The sequence below is a fragment of the Tachyglossus aculeatus genome, chromosome 19 (assembly GCF_015852505.1).
Source record: "Tachyglossus aculeatus isolate mTacAcu1 chromosome 19, mTacAcu1.pri, whole genome shotgun sequence".
Classification (NCBI taxonomy): Eukaryota; Metazoa; Chordata; class Mammalia; order Monotremata; family Tachyglossidae; genus Tachyglossus; species Tachyglossus aculeatus.
In genome coordinates this window covers 38,173,488-38,187,995 of record NC_052084.1, presented here as the reverse complement: position 1 = coordinate 38,187,995, position 14,508 = coordinate 38,173,488, and the positions used below count along the sequence as shown (strand labels likewise).

Here is a 14,508-nt window from a genome sequence, read left to right as displayed (position 1 = left end):
AATTGGGTTTACTTTGGTAAAACTGCGCTAGAACTTTTGGTTCTTGTTCCAGTGGGGATGTGTTAATAAATCCTCCAAGTAGGAAATTACTTGTCTGGAGTTGTTCTCAGAATATTATTATGATGATGATTTTTTATAAGTTTGATGGGGTACTTCTTGGAGGAGGCCAATATTCTGCGTTTGCTTCCCTTTATGCTTCCCTCCTTACTCCCTGGCCCTGGTTCCATTGCTTTTGAACTCTGAAATCAGTACCTTAGAATCACAAGCCAAGGAATGTTGTAAGGAATATTTCTTTTGATGGTAAGAATCATGAGTAATGCTCTTTTAATATTATTTTAGGACTAGTATAAATGTATAACTTCAGGCAACAGAGTCCTTAAAAAAATCAGACTCTGGAGTCCCACCTACTGGAACTTCTGCCTCCCAGAGGGCATCATCTCTGATGGTTTTGTAACTTTAGGCTAACCCAGATGCATTTCTTTGGGTTAGTTTTATTCATGGATTTTAATTCTGTTCCTTTGTGGTGTTAATGAGCAGTTCATCTGGGTGTGTTCTTGTTGATCATATGGAATTTTACTGTCCTGTTTTGTTGTCTTTTACCTGACTTTGACTTCATCATAACTGTTTTTTTGTTTTCTTAATCTCTTCTGCAGACAGTGCAGTGTTTACTAGATAGCGGTGCTGACATCAACAGGCCTAATGTGTCAGGAGCCACTCCGCTGTATTTTGCTTGCAGGTATGGTATGATTTCTATTGAAGTGCTTTTGAGAAAAATATAAAGCAGCATCAAAAGTGTCTGACAATTTAGGAAAACATACTGTCTTCTGTGGAACATTCCACTGCTAAGATTCACTTTCTAAAGTGGCGCTGGGCACGTGCATCCACCCCTTCCTCAGAATCCTTCAATCGCTACACATTTCTTTAGGCTTTCTAGCTCTAAGGCCAGAGCAAATAACAATGCTCACAGAGGCCCTTAGACATCCCCTTTTACCTACAACTGCATGTGGCCATTCAGTCCTGTGCTGAATTGAAGTCCTCCACCCAGCAGGCAGTTCCAGGTCACTGGATTGGGTCTGAGGCCCCAGTGGAGGGGGTAGATTTTGAGAGCAGATGGGAGACCCCCTCTTGAGAGACAGCTGGGAAGGAGGAGGAAGTGGAGGTGGGGGTAGAAGGAAGTTGAGTGGGTGAAGGTGAGACTCGGGGAAGTTCATGCCTGATGGTTTCTATTTTACCTACAAAGTAGTCGGTGAAATGATCGGGGGAGAAGATCGGGGTATTGAGGACTTTTAGGAGGGAGTTAAGATCTGAAATGATCAATGGGAGCTATGGGTCTGGGAGCCTAAGAGGGAGGAATTTGCAGTGTGGCTGAGCAGAGGAAAGGGTTGAGTTCCAGTAGGCGAGGGTGAACTGGAAATGTCAGGGGTTGGCCTGGATGTCTTGGGAAGAGGTCACCTTTGGAATATTCATCCATGTGGCCATTGAAGTCCCTGAGCATCAGTATTGGTGATGAGAATGAGAGTAGGAAGAAGAGAAAGGTATCAAGCCCCGCAATGAACGGCAGAGGTGGAACTGCAGAGCAGGTGAAGGCACCTGGGCAGTTGTAGTCACTGGTGAGGTGGATGATGTGGGCTTCGAATGAAGAGAAGGTGAGGGCCGAAGAGGCTCTGATAGGGCAGAAGCGGCACTGGGGATAAGGAGCAGACCGACTTCTCCACCTGGGTTAGGGAGAAGCTGGCATGAGAAAGGGCAAGGCCCTTGCCCTGACCTTCTCTTTTGTGTCCCTATTGAGTTCAACTCATATGAACGAAGATAGCCAAGTAAGTTCAGAGATTGAACAGAAAGCCAAAGACTGAATTTACCATTCTAAGAGGATGAGAGAAATGAGGCATCGATTTGATTTGCACTCAATCTTTAACAGTGTCCAGGGCTCAGGAAAGCAATACTAACAAGATAAATTCCTGCCAATGAATTGTCTTTGAAAAATCAAAGGGAGTGGAGAGTAGTTAAATCTGAAGACAAATTATAGGATTCTTAAGAGGAAAGGTCTGAATGGATGGTAACTCATTGAGAGGTGAGATGCAATTCAAGACTACTGGATAAGTCATCCGTTGGTTTGAGCAAGAGTATTGCCGGTGAATGCTGGAACTTTTCTTTCAGTGCAGTTTCTCTTACACATCTTGTAGCTTGTCTAAACAATTGCATGTTATCCTTGACTCTGAACTTTGTGTCTCTTTATACAAAACTTCTTCGTCCCCTCTTCCGTCGTGTAACTTTATGCAGTACAACAACTTATGTCTGGTGGATGATGTCGCCTTCCTTCGCCTCCTCTTCTTGAGGAAAGTTATGCTACACCAGTGGCAAGTTGCAATATCTCTGTGCTGATCACTCCATTGTCCCCTGCTTCCACCCTGCATTCAGTATTGTCCTCCCAAAATACTTGGCTGTTCTTTTTGGCCAACTTCATGGGCCTTTTCTCTCTTTTTGCATTGTCTGATCAATGGATGCTAACCACTGGATCATAATTAATGTAATAATTCATTGTCACCCTGCTTTAAGGCACTTTTGCCTTTGTTTGCCCACGTTGTGTATTTTTACTGCAGCCCTTATTTCCTGAAATTTGAAACAGCATCACTTATTGGAAAGAGCATGGGCCTGAGAGTCAGAGGACCTGGGTTCTAATCCTGGCCCTGCCACTGGCCTGCTGTATAACCTTGGGGAAGTCACTTAACATCTCTGTGCCTCAGTTTCCTCATCTGTAAAGTGGAGATTCAGTACCTGTCCTTCTCCCACTTCAGACTGTGAGCTCCATGAGGAGCAGGCATGTGTCCAACCTGATTATTTTGCATCTACCCCAGTGCTTAGTATGGTTCTTGGCTCAGAAAGTACTTAAACAAAATGTCATCATCATCATCTGAAGCATATGAAAATATTTCCCAGCTCTTAGCTGAATTTAATATGTCTTGGGTAGATTGAGTAGTCACTGGCATAGTCACAATTCTTTGAAAATCTATTTTCCTTATACCTTCATGTTTCAACTCTCTCTGGAGTAGGTTCCCCTTACTAATTCTATTTTCTAACGCCTTTGTTCCTTCAAAAGTTTTCCATTTGTACTTTGCACTTAGTGCATTCGTTTTCCATGCACATGTATTGAAGTTATTCTTTGAAGGCACTACAAGTTAGCAAGACAAACCTTGTGGGCTGCATAGGCCAGTCATACTGTGCTTTTTAAAGATGAGAAGACTGATAGTTCAATTTCAAAGAATGCCTGGGGAGTCTTAGTGGAGGAGATGGATTTAGAACTTCAACAACTTTGTGTTGTATCTACTCCAGTACTTAGTACGGGGCTTGCCACATAGTAAGAGCTTAACAGATATTATTATTATTATCATAATTATTATTTTTGTTGGTGTTGAAGCATTCTGATCAATAGTTGTCCAGGGTTATAGTTGTAGTATATACCTCACCTCACCCTCAGCTTCAAGGCTGTCCATCACCTCGCCCCCTCCTACCTCACCTCCCTTCTCTCCTTCTCCAGCCCAGCCCGCACCCTCCGCTCCTCTGCCACTAATCTCCTCACCGGGCCTCGTTCTCGCCTGTCCCGCATTCGACCCCCGGCCCACATCATCCCCCTGGCCTGGAATGTCCTCCCTCCCCACATCCGCCAAGCTAGCTCTCTTCCTCCCTTCAAGGCCCTACTGAGAGCTCACCTCCTCCAGGAGGCCTTCCCAGACTGAGCCCCCTCCTTCCTCTCCCCCCTCCCCCTCTCCACCCCCCCGCCTTACCTCCTTCCCTTCCCCACAGCACCTGTATATATGTATATATGTTTGCATGTATTTATCACTCCATTTATTTATTTATTTTACTTGTACATATCTATTCTATTTATTTTATTTTGTTAATATGTTTTGTTTTGTTCTCTGTCTCCCCTTTCTAGACTGTGAGCCCACTGTTGGGTAGGGACCGTCTCTATATGTTGCCAACTTGTACTTCCCAAGCGCTTACTACAGTGCTCTGCACACAGTAAGCGCTCAATAAATACGATTAATTGATTGATAGTAGTATTTTTATTGAGTGCTCCCTTGGTACAGTATGGTGTAGCAAGCGCTTCACAAGTACAGAACACTTAAATGATACATTCCCATCCCACAAGGAATTCCCGCTCTAGTGTCTGTATTTTAGAGAAGACTTGAAGGAATCTTGAGTTTTTCTGGGTCCCCCCCACTGCTCTTAGCTGGCTAGAATGAAGAAGAGGAAACAACAGAAGTGGAAAGAAGCAGCTCTTTAGAAATGGAACTTTCCCCTCCAAATGTCTAAACACCAAACTACCCTCAAGTCATCTGCCCTTCCCACACCGTAGCCTGCATTAAGGAAGAGCGTAGGGGAGTAGGGGGAGAGTCCTCAATTCATCAGCTATGCCCTAAGCAGTGTTGTTGATGGCAGGTGTACAGCCAGTACCAAGGGGCACTGGAATTTCCTCGGGTGAGGTAGGCCCTCCCCAAGTCTACATGCTCCAGGCCTCTCCTCCTGCTATTTTCAGCCTCCTTACAGAACCTTACAGTCATTCAATCAGTGCTATTTATTGAGCACTTACTGGGTGCCGAGCATTATAAGTGCTTGGGAGAGTACAGTGTAACAGAACTGTTGGGTGCATTCCCTTTCCGCAAGGCGCTTGCAGTTTAGAGGAGCTTCACATTCAACCACCGTCAGACCTGGCCAAGTTGTTGATCATCATTCCACTCTGCCTGGAACTTTGCTTTCTCTGCCAAGTGCCTTTACTCCTCCATTTTCCCCTTGACTTGTTCCATTGACCCTTGCATTGGCTAGTTGGCTCAGCCCTGATTGTCCTCTGTTTCAAATGTCTTGCCTGTGCCACCTCAGCAACCTCTCTCCCTCCATTTCAACAGTCAGTACCTGGAATCCTACCTGCTCCATGAAGCCTTCCTTGACTAAATGGAAGAGTCACGGAGAATTTCCTGTGGTTCCTCTGTGTCTAGATGACTCCCATGATTCCCCCTCAGCTCTCTCTTCCTCTCCCTTCCCTTGCCTGTACTTGTTCAGTTTCTGTCTCCTCATCTTCTTTACATGGCTCTTTACATGACTGCCTTTCTCAGCCTTAGAGCATACGTTATGGGAGACAGTGTCCGGGTTGGTTCAGTTCTACTTTGTAAGAAATGATTCCTGATTTAGTATATGACTGCCCATAAAACAGACTCCTCCTCCCCCTATAAGTACTAATTTTAACATTAGTTCTCTATCTCATTAAGTCATGGTCAGAGAGACACAGCACAAATTCTTCTGTTACGAGGAGCAAAGTATCTTCCTGATAAAAATGGAGTTACCCCACTGGATCTTTGTGTACAGGTATAGTTTTTTTGTGAAACCCTCACTCCCCTTTTCACTTTTTAACTTAATGATAGAGTTCTGGTCTTCTAAGTGTTGGGGGTTCAAGGGGGAAGAAGACTAAAGACTTGGTTGCGGAAGGAGGGTGGTCTAGTGGAAAATGTCTAGAGCTGGGAGACCTGGGTTCTAGTCCTGAGACTGCCCCTGGACTGCTTTATGATCATACACAAGGCACTGAACCTCTGTGGGCCTCAGTTTTATCACCTGTAAAATGGTGCTAATAATACCTTCTTCTTCCCACCTCACAGAGCTGTTGAGTGGATAAAATGAGGGAGCTGATTGGAAAGTGCTTTAACAAAATAAAAGTGCCTGTCCAAAAACAGAGGTGGCATTATCATTACTCTCAATCAATTGCATTTATTGAGCACTTACTGGTGCCGAGCACTGTACTAAGTGCATAGGAGAGTACAACACAACAGTACTAGTATTGTTACTATAATCATTATCTTTATGCATTAAAGGGTATGAGCTGTAAAAGGAATTCCATTTCTAAAGACTGTTTTCTTAATTGCTTTTTAGGGTGGGTATGGAGAAACTTGTGAAGTATTAATTCAGCATCACTCTAGGCTGTTCCAGACAATTATTCAAATGACACAGAATGAAGACCTTCGCGAGAACATGGTAACATAGCTTTCTCCCAGAAGTGTGCATGTGAGTGTGAGTGCACAAATTTATACATTCAAATTTAATCGTGTGGAAACTTTTATAGCTTAACCGGAGCGTGGTCAGGGAGCCCAGCAATCTGAGAGTCTAGTTGTTATCCTCCGGGTTCCAAGACATGTATCGATCAGATCTTAATGAGTGAATTGCACAGTTCCATCAGGGCTGCTTCATTCATCACAGGGACTGCAGGAAAAGAAATAGACTGGGAATACTGTAGGCCCGTGCTCACTTAGCTTGATATGTACAATGTTAAAAGGCAGAGCTCAAATTATTCTCTTTAATCAAGAACATTGCTTGAGCACTTGTGTGAACCGAACATTGCACTAAGCCCTTAGCAGGACCAGTTTAATATCTTCTCCTTAATAGCCTGCTAGGACTGTGTAACTTAGAATTGTATTCTTCTAGCTATGTTGAAATATCTAGAAGTTCAAGATTTCAGTTGAGGCAGCGATCATCTGCCTGAGCCCGAGCTGGATTTAACTAGTTGGGTAAGAGTTGTGAAGGTGTTTGTTTTCCAATGACTGACCAAATCTTCTGATGTAACCGAGTCCTTCACCCTCAAACCCACAGTCTGCAGGCCCTTAATGGAATGTAAAATTGATTTCCTTTTTTGAAATTTCTACAAACATTCAGTTGCGGCAAGTTCTGGAGCACTTATCTCAGCAGAGTGAAAGTCAGTACTTAAAGATTCTAACAAGCCTTGCTGATGTTGCCACCACAAATGGTCATAAATTGCTTAGGTAAGTGCTCAAAAACGTGCACAAATTGATGAATCAAGATTTGTTGGTGTAGTCTGTTTTTTGCCTTATTTCTTTTAGGAACAGTTCTGTTCATCTGTTATGCTGTCAACACTTTCTGTCCAAAGGCTAGTGGTTGGCGTGATACCAGTTCATAGGATAATAAAATTCTATTTAAAAGCAGCAGGCTTCATAGCTGTACCCTGCTCTTGACTTCCTTGCTTCTGTCCCCTTGTCCTCATGTTTTTCCTGTAGCTTGGAGTACCTTCCTCCCCCTTGTCAGATGGACCACTGCTTATCTCATTCAGATCCTTCCAAAAATGTTTCCCTGAAGCATTTCCTAACATCCTGAATCATATCTTCCCTTCACCCAACTCTAACACTTAAGAGTTTACTACCACTCTCCTTACCACTTATTTATATATGTATTTGCTTTAATTATTTTTCACTTTTGTCACTGGAAATATTTTTTTTCCTCCCTCCATAGAGTAAAAGATTCTAGTGGGCAGGGAACATGTCACTTTGTTTTTCTGTACTCCCCATGCACCTCAGTGAAGTGCACCTCACCTAGTGGGTTCAGAATAAATGCTTTTACTACTGCTACTGCTACAGTTCAGCATTTTAACAAGAGTAGAGAAGGTTTTGTTCCTCCCGAGATTGAAACTGACTGTTATTCACTACACACAGGACAATTGCTAACCTCTGGTTCATTGCGGTGTGGTTCAGGGTGAGGAGAGGGATTTGCCAAGGCATTGTGAGGTAGTTGCCTGGATAAATGGGCAGCGTAAAAATGCTCATTCATATCAGTTTTTTTTAAGAAAGGGGGTTGGGCTGCACAATTTTTTCAAAGAAGCTGGTAGTTTGTAAAGTAGTCAGTTTTTAAAAATTGAGTTTGAACTGTCCTGGGTAAATCCATACTGCAAAATTGTAAGATTCTCTGAGACCTTTATGATTCTTCCCAGGTCACAGCCCAAATTGCATACAGGTCAGGATAAGTCTCTGAGATGTCTTCTAATTCCTTCAATTTCCTTTTTAATAAATTGCTCATTTGTATTAAAGACATTTCTCCATCTCTCAGGGCCCTCCATTTTCAGACCCACTGTACTCAAAAGGAATAATGACAGTTTTGGTTGGGGGAGGACAGACAACTTCAGGATGGTTTGATGGTGTGGGGGAAACTGGAAATTCCATTTTTCCATTCCATTTCTAGTTCCATTTCTGAAAATCTTGGTGAAGGACCCCAAAGATTGATCACCATTTTTCCTACAGGAAAGAAACACATTTAAATCATACCACCTTGAATTTCTACAGTGCCTTTCATCTGAAGCACAGGAAACACCCCTACCTCCTTAGCAGATCAACTAATGATTAGCTTCCTGCTGTGCGGAAATGCTGAAAGGATGAATTCACCAAGAACATGTACTACTGCCCTTTGACCTCTGTCTGTGCAAACCTGGCAGCTCCCTCTGCTAAGCTCTTGGTGTGAGATGGGGTCAAAGTCTAAATGAAGGGCATGGCTACTTAATGATCAATTTCTGCTGCTTGGAGACATTTGGGGGCTGTATGTGCCGCCGCAGCACTTAAACAGAAAATAGCATTATTAGAACTTTATGTAACTTGGAGCTAGCCAGCAGAGTGCCATTTGATGAGCTGGAAACTGTATAAACCCACAATTGGGAAATTTCTCTTTGACTTTTGAAGACACTTTCCCTCAATTTCCTCTGCCCCATTACGACCCGAGAGAGCTTTCATAATGCCTGGCATGTTACAGCTGTGTCTTATTTTCCCTCCAAATGCTTTTAAGGGAATATGTGGAGTTGTGACCTTCTTTGGGCCATCCGCTAATGCTTTTTTCCTCTTGGAATTGTCAACTAGAAATTGCTAATAATGAGAAACTCTAAATTAATGTTTCCAACTTAAATATTACATTAGGTAGTCGATCTGTATTTGGGTGCTCCTAGATTGTTGCTAAAGGCGTTAAAGACCAGGGAATGGATTATGATTATTTATGGCACTTGCTGAGGTCCAAGTACTGTTCCGTGTACTGGGGAAATTTCAAGGAAAGCAATTCAGATTAGGTCCCTGCCCGACAAGGGGCTTCCACTCGAAGTGTGGGAGGAAGACACACAGAAAAATTGGAGTGAGGTACAACAGTACTGAGCTAATGTAAGTAAAACAGGTCAAGGAGGAGCCAGCCCTCTCAGGCCCTCTCCTCTTCCAGGCAGAAGCCTTTGCTGGGAAACAGTCGCCGTCTCCTGGATGTTCTGAAAGTTGGGAAGGCAGGTGTGCTGCCCTGGGCATGGGGCAGGAGGAGAGAGACCAATCAGTCAATCAGTCAATCAATCAATCGTATTTATTGAGCACTTACTGTGTGCAGAGCACTGTACTAAGCGCTTGGGAAGTACAAGTTGGCAACATATAGAGACAGTCCCTACCCAACAGTGGGCTCACAGTCTAAAAGGGGGAGACAGAGAACAAAACCAAACATACTAACAAAATAAAATAAATAGAATAGATATGTACAAGTAAAATAAATAAATAGAGTAATAAATATGTACAAACATATATATAGGAATATATATACTGGCTGTATGTATATGTGTGTGTGTGTATATATATATATATACATATACACAGCCAGAACACACTGGCTGTTGTGTGTGTATGTGTGTGTGTGTGTGTGTGTGTGTATATATATATACAGTGTGGTCTGGCTGTATATATATATATATATATATATATATATATATATACACACACATATACAGCCAGACCACACTGGCTATTGAGCAAGTGCCTTGGAACCTGGAGCTAACTGCTAGAGAGATCCTGGCCACAGGGATCCCAATCCCTGCCCACCCTCTGCTTGGCCGGTTGGTCAATTGGAGGTATTTATTGAATGTCTATTGAGCAGTAGGCACTGTATTAGGTGCCTGGTAGAATACAGCAGCAGCAATCCTCAAGAGGCATGCAATCATAACGTCCTGTACTTCGGATTCCTTATTTAGATACATCGTTTCTCCTCTAATGCTGTGGGTTTGTGTGCTTTTGTGTTTTGGGATCCAATGACACAGGATTAGATTACCTAAAGACCATGCTTTGCTGGTGTTTTTTTAGTTTGCCCTCTTAGACTGTCCTCTCTGAAACTGTTTTTAAATGAAACTAACATCTCACCCTTTTCTTCTTTCAGCCTGTCTAGCAATTACGATGCGCAAATGAAGAGTCTCCTAAGGATCGTGAGGATATTTTGCCATGTCTTTCGCATCGGCCCATCCTCTCCCAATAACGGCATTGATATGGGCTACAATGGGAATAAGACTCCAAGAAGTCAGGTGTTCAAGGTCAGAAAAGTGTGTGACACTGTGAGGAGGGATAGATGCTAGAGAGATGAGGTTCACATCAATCATTAATTCATTCAGCATTCATTTAAGCAGAAACCTCAGGTCCGGGACAGATATGTGGCTCATATTTGTTTTTAAGTTAGGGATACTCTTCCTCTAATTTTGATCTATCATCTGTCAAGCTTTATTGGTGAACGCTCTTTCCATCTGTCTGTCTTTCTCTCTGTCTCCCTCACTTGCTCCCTTCTCACTTTTTCCCTCCTTCTTTTCCCCCTCCCCCATTTTTCCCTCACTTTCACTTCTCACCTAATTTTTTAAGAATTGTTGTGCCTTTAGAATTAAGCTCATTTATTGTTTACAAAGGGAATTTAAGCTCAACATTAATAAATACTAGACACAAAAGAAGCTATCATTATTTCCTCATTTTTATTAGTATGTATTTTGCCTTTCTAGAATAAGGGAAAATGGATTTAATTCACTTTAGTGTGTCCTTTGTGGTTTTTCCGTCCCTGAATTTTTTTAAAAAAGGGTCTCTTTAGCCTGCCTGTTTGGCACTGAGGCATCTTTTCATTATTTTTAAAGTTATTCTCTTATTCTGGAATTTGGTTTAGTGACTCAGTAGTTTTCCTATTTTAATTGTCATTTTCATTTTTCTTAGCTGCTTAGTTTCAAGGAACTAGAAACAATGACGTATTCTCAGTATTTCTTTTTAAAGGTTTAAATAGTATGACAGTTAGAAATATGCATTTCACTAATAAGAAATGCTCAAGGATTTTAAGCACGAAGTGGTTTGTGTATAATTCCAGTTCGCTTTAGGGAAAAGTGAAGTATACGCTTTACTACAACTATGCTATATGAGATTTAGACTTTTTTTTTTGTTCACAAAGCTTCTAATGTATGTGGGTTAAGACGTTTAGGCTTTCAGAATGAATGAATTGAGTTGCCTGTGGTTACATTTGTTGAAATCAGTAGGAATTTTATACTTTTGTAATGGGAGTAAGTAAAATCAGAAATTTTAGAATCTAAGCCATTATAGGATTATATTTTTTTTGCTATACTATGCCCTCTGCTGGAAAAAGAAAGGCAACCCAAGCAATTTTAGGTCATTTTTTAAAGTGTGCTTAATAACCTTTTAAGGTGATTTTTAAAATGATGTGTTCCTCGCTAGGAACCAAAAACTCCAAATGGTGCAGCCATTCTGTCTGTGAAGTTCGAGGCCAACCCTCGATCACAATTTATTTGCAGCAAATCTCCTCCAGCAGCCCATTTGCAGTCTAAGCTGAAACTGAAGACACCTTTTATTTAATTGATTTTGTCCATTAAAAAAACCAAACTAGTTGGGCAATTTTTCTTACCTCCCTATTTACTTAGACCATTCAGAGATCCACAAGTTTTTTTCGACCTGGGGTGGGGACTGTCCAACAGTGCACCCAAGCAAAGTCTTAGAAGTGTCTTCTGTTTAATATTGGTGTTAAATTTTTTATGTTACTTAGGTTATGCAGTTTAAATGATCAAAATTGCTGAAAGAACTATGTGAAGTGTACAGGCCTCTCCCATTTTTTCCTGACAGAGATGGCAGTATTTTCCCCCCTTATCTTTTCTGCTTATGGATCTATTTGTGTGGCTAGTCTTTATCTTGTTATGCAGTATCTGTTTTTTCCTTGCACTCTGCAGCAACCGTAGCATCTGTACTGTTCCCCAACCTGTGGCTTGGGTCTTTACTGCTCTCCCAAGAGCTCTGGTTTCCTTCCCCTTGTTTTGATTATTCCTGTTGGTGAAACGATGTCTTTCACTGCCAGCTATTCCTCTGCTGAAAGATGAGCTTGTGTTAGGTCATCAAATGTGTGTGCATGTGTGTGTGTTTGTTTCTCTCTCTCTCTCTCTCTCTCTCTCTCTCTCTCTCATATAAAAGAAAGAATCAACTGTTTTTACGAACCATTTGTCCCAAACAGAGTTTTGGGCAGAGTGAGTCAGTGTCTCTTTCCAGGGCAGGTAGGGATCTGGCTTGGAGGAGCTGCAGAGGAAAAGATGGGAGAGTCACAAGCGATACTTGGTTGGGCTTGCAGAAGGGGAGCAAAAGGTGTGAGCCAGGCTGTAGAAGAGTGGTAAATTACGAGGGATGTAGGTGACGGAGAGCCTTGGAGCTAGTAGTTAGGAGTTCTTGTTGTGCATAGGTACTTTTGGATAATTTTGGACACAGTAGTCAAGCACACCACTTGTTTTAGAAAGATGATAAAAGAGAGGAGATGCCAGAGTTAGGGAATCCAGTAAGGAAGCTGTTGCAATCATCCAGCCAGTTGAACCAGGGTGTGGTGATTAAGTATCAAGAGGAAGGAGTGGGCATATGAAGTAAGGCAGGCAAGATTTTGAAAGTAGCTGTGGGACCTTAAATGACAGCAGTCAAAGCTTGTATATCAGGGAGGTTGATGGTCTGGCTGACCAGAAGAGGAGGCAGTTTGGAAGGACAGCGAGGAGTTCAGTTTTGGACATAGGAAGTTTAAGAGGTTGATGGGTCATCAGGGAGATATGCCTGAGGCTGGAGGATCCATAAGATTAAAGAGCAGCTGAAAGGCCAGTGTAAAGTTAGAGAAACTAAGAGTCATACAAGCGGTAGTTGAAACCACATGAGTGGATGAGCTCCCCAAGAAAAGGAGTGTCGAGTGAGAAGAGTAGAGGACCCAGAATGGAGCCCTGTGAGTCACCATGGATCATGAGGAGAGGAAGAAGAGCCATCAAAGGAAACTGAGAAGGAGGGACTAGAGAGGTAGGATGAGGGTCGGGAAGGTAACTCCTCCTTTCTCTCTGTTGTGAGTGCACACAAACAGGATTTTAGCTTTGGAAATAGTTCACCTGGGCTGCTATCTTGCTCCACACCTAGAAGGATGGTGACTCACCATTCCATTGAAATACAAAAAGTGTTGAGACCTCTTTAAAATGAAGAAGGTTGTGTATGTAAATAATAGATCCATCTTTCATTTAATGTTCATATGATACACTTACTCAACCAATTTGTTTGTTGCGTACACACCTTTTCTATCCTGGAAGTCAGGGATCTGTGAATTGGTAAAGTCTGTAGATGGAATGGTGTACTAACCATCTCCTTTTTGGTTCTTAGGACTCTTTCCCTTTCTGTATTACTTTAAAGCAAATAAAGCAAATCCAAGCTTTCCCATGAGTGAAGAACCAGTGTGAAAGGTGCCCACATGCTTGCCCTTTGCTGCTTCTCTAAGAATAGCTCTGCCACCTCAGTTGAAGAATAGTATTAGTAGTAGTGCTTACCAAACACTTACTGTGTGCAGCAGAGCACTGTACTAAGCGCTGTAGTTGCTTTTTTTTGTTCTGCTTTGTGCATATGCATTATCCCTAGGTGCAGATATCTTTTCTCTCCTGTTTTGGCAGCCACTGGAATTGCTGTGGCACTCCCTGGATGAATGGCTAGTTTTAATAGCCACAGAGCTGATGAAGAACAAAAGGGACTCTGCCGACATCACTTCCCTCTTCCTGAAACAAAAAGGACCGGACCACCCAGAGGCGACTTCCATTCCTCCCTTCGACCCCGGAAGCGGGAGCACAGAAAACCTGTCCATCGACAGCAGGGACCTTAGCCCAGATAAAACTGCAGGGAAGCAGGAAGCTAGTGGAGACTGTCAGGACGTTATCTCAATGACCGCCAACCGTCTCAGTGCAGTTATCCAAGCCTTTTACATGTGCTGTTCTAGTCAGATGCCTCTGGGGTAAGAAGGATTTTACATATTAACTTCCTACAATTATTTCCTGCTAAATTGCCAAAAAAATCTAGATTTTGCTTAATTTGGGGGTAATTCATTCTGGTACATTCTGCACGTTTTTTTCACCATTCCCAAGCAGTAGGTGCCAAAGCACCATACTAAAGTATTGGGGTTGGTGCACCGTCATCAGCGCGGTGGTATTTCCATCTAGAGACGAGGAAATGGAGTAGACTAACGACCGTGGCATCGAAAACTGATGAAAGAGCTGGGGTTAGAAATCCAATCAGGCTCCCGACCCCCATGCTTTTGAATTGAGCAATGTAGATTGCTTTTCTCAAGATTTTACCATTTGTGCTTCCTGACCATGGTGTGGCTTTACTTTTTTTTTTCCACACAGGATGACATCACCTCGTTTTATAGAATTTGTGTGCAAACACGATGAAGTTCTTAAATGCTTTGTTAACCGGTAAGTCTTTTAGGTATTCCAGATTCCATCTTAGCTTTTCTTCGGTTCAGCTGAAAACCTAGAGGTCTATCAATCTATCAGTCATATTTATTGAATGCCTGTTGTGTGCAGATCACTGTACCAAGGGCTTGGGAGAGTATAATATAGCAGAGTTGGTAGACATGTTCCCTAAC

At 42.4% G+C, this 14,508-nt stretch overlaps 1 protein-coding gene across 1 annotated transcript in view; it reads left to right on the top strand.

Moving 5' to 3' along the window:
* The window catches only part of HACE1 (HECT domain and ankyrin repeat containing E3 ubiquitin protein ligase 1), a 62,168-nt gene that overhangs the window by 26,306 nt on the left and 21,354 nt on the right, over positions 1-14,508 (top strand). The window contains exons 7-13 of the mRNA XM_038761013.1: positions 654-736; positions 5,265-5,361; positions 5,920-6,021; positions 6,697-6,803; positions 9,991-10,141; positions 13,541-13,875; positions 14,267-14,335. Coding sequence (XP_038616941.1) covers positions 654-736; positions 5,265-5,361; positions 5,920-6,021; positions 6,697-6,803; positions 9,991-10,141; positions 13,541-13,875; positions 14,267-14,335 — 944 coding nt within the window. The remainder of the gene's footprint in view (positions 1-653; positions 737-5,264; positions 5,362-5,919; positions 6,022-6,696; positions 6,804-9,990; positions 10,142-13,540; positions 13,876-14,266; positions 14,336-14,508) is intronic.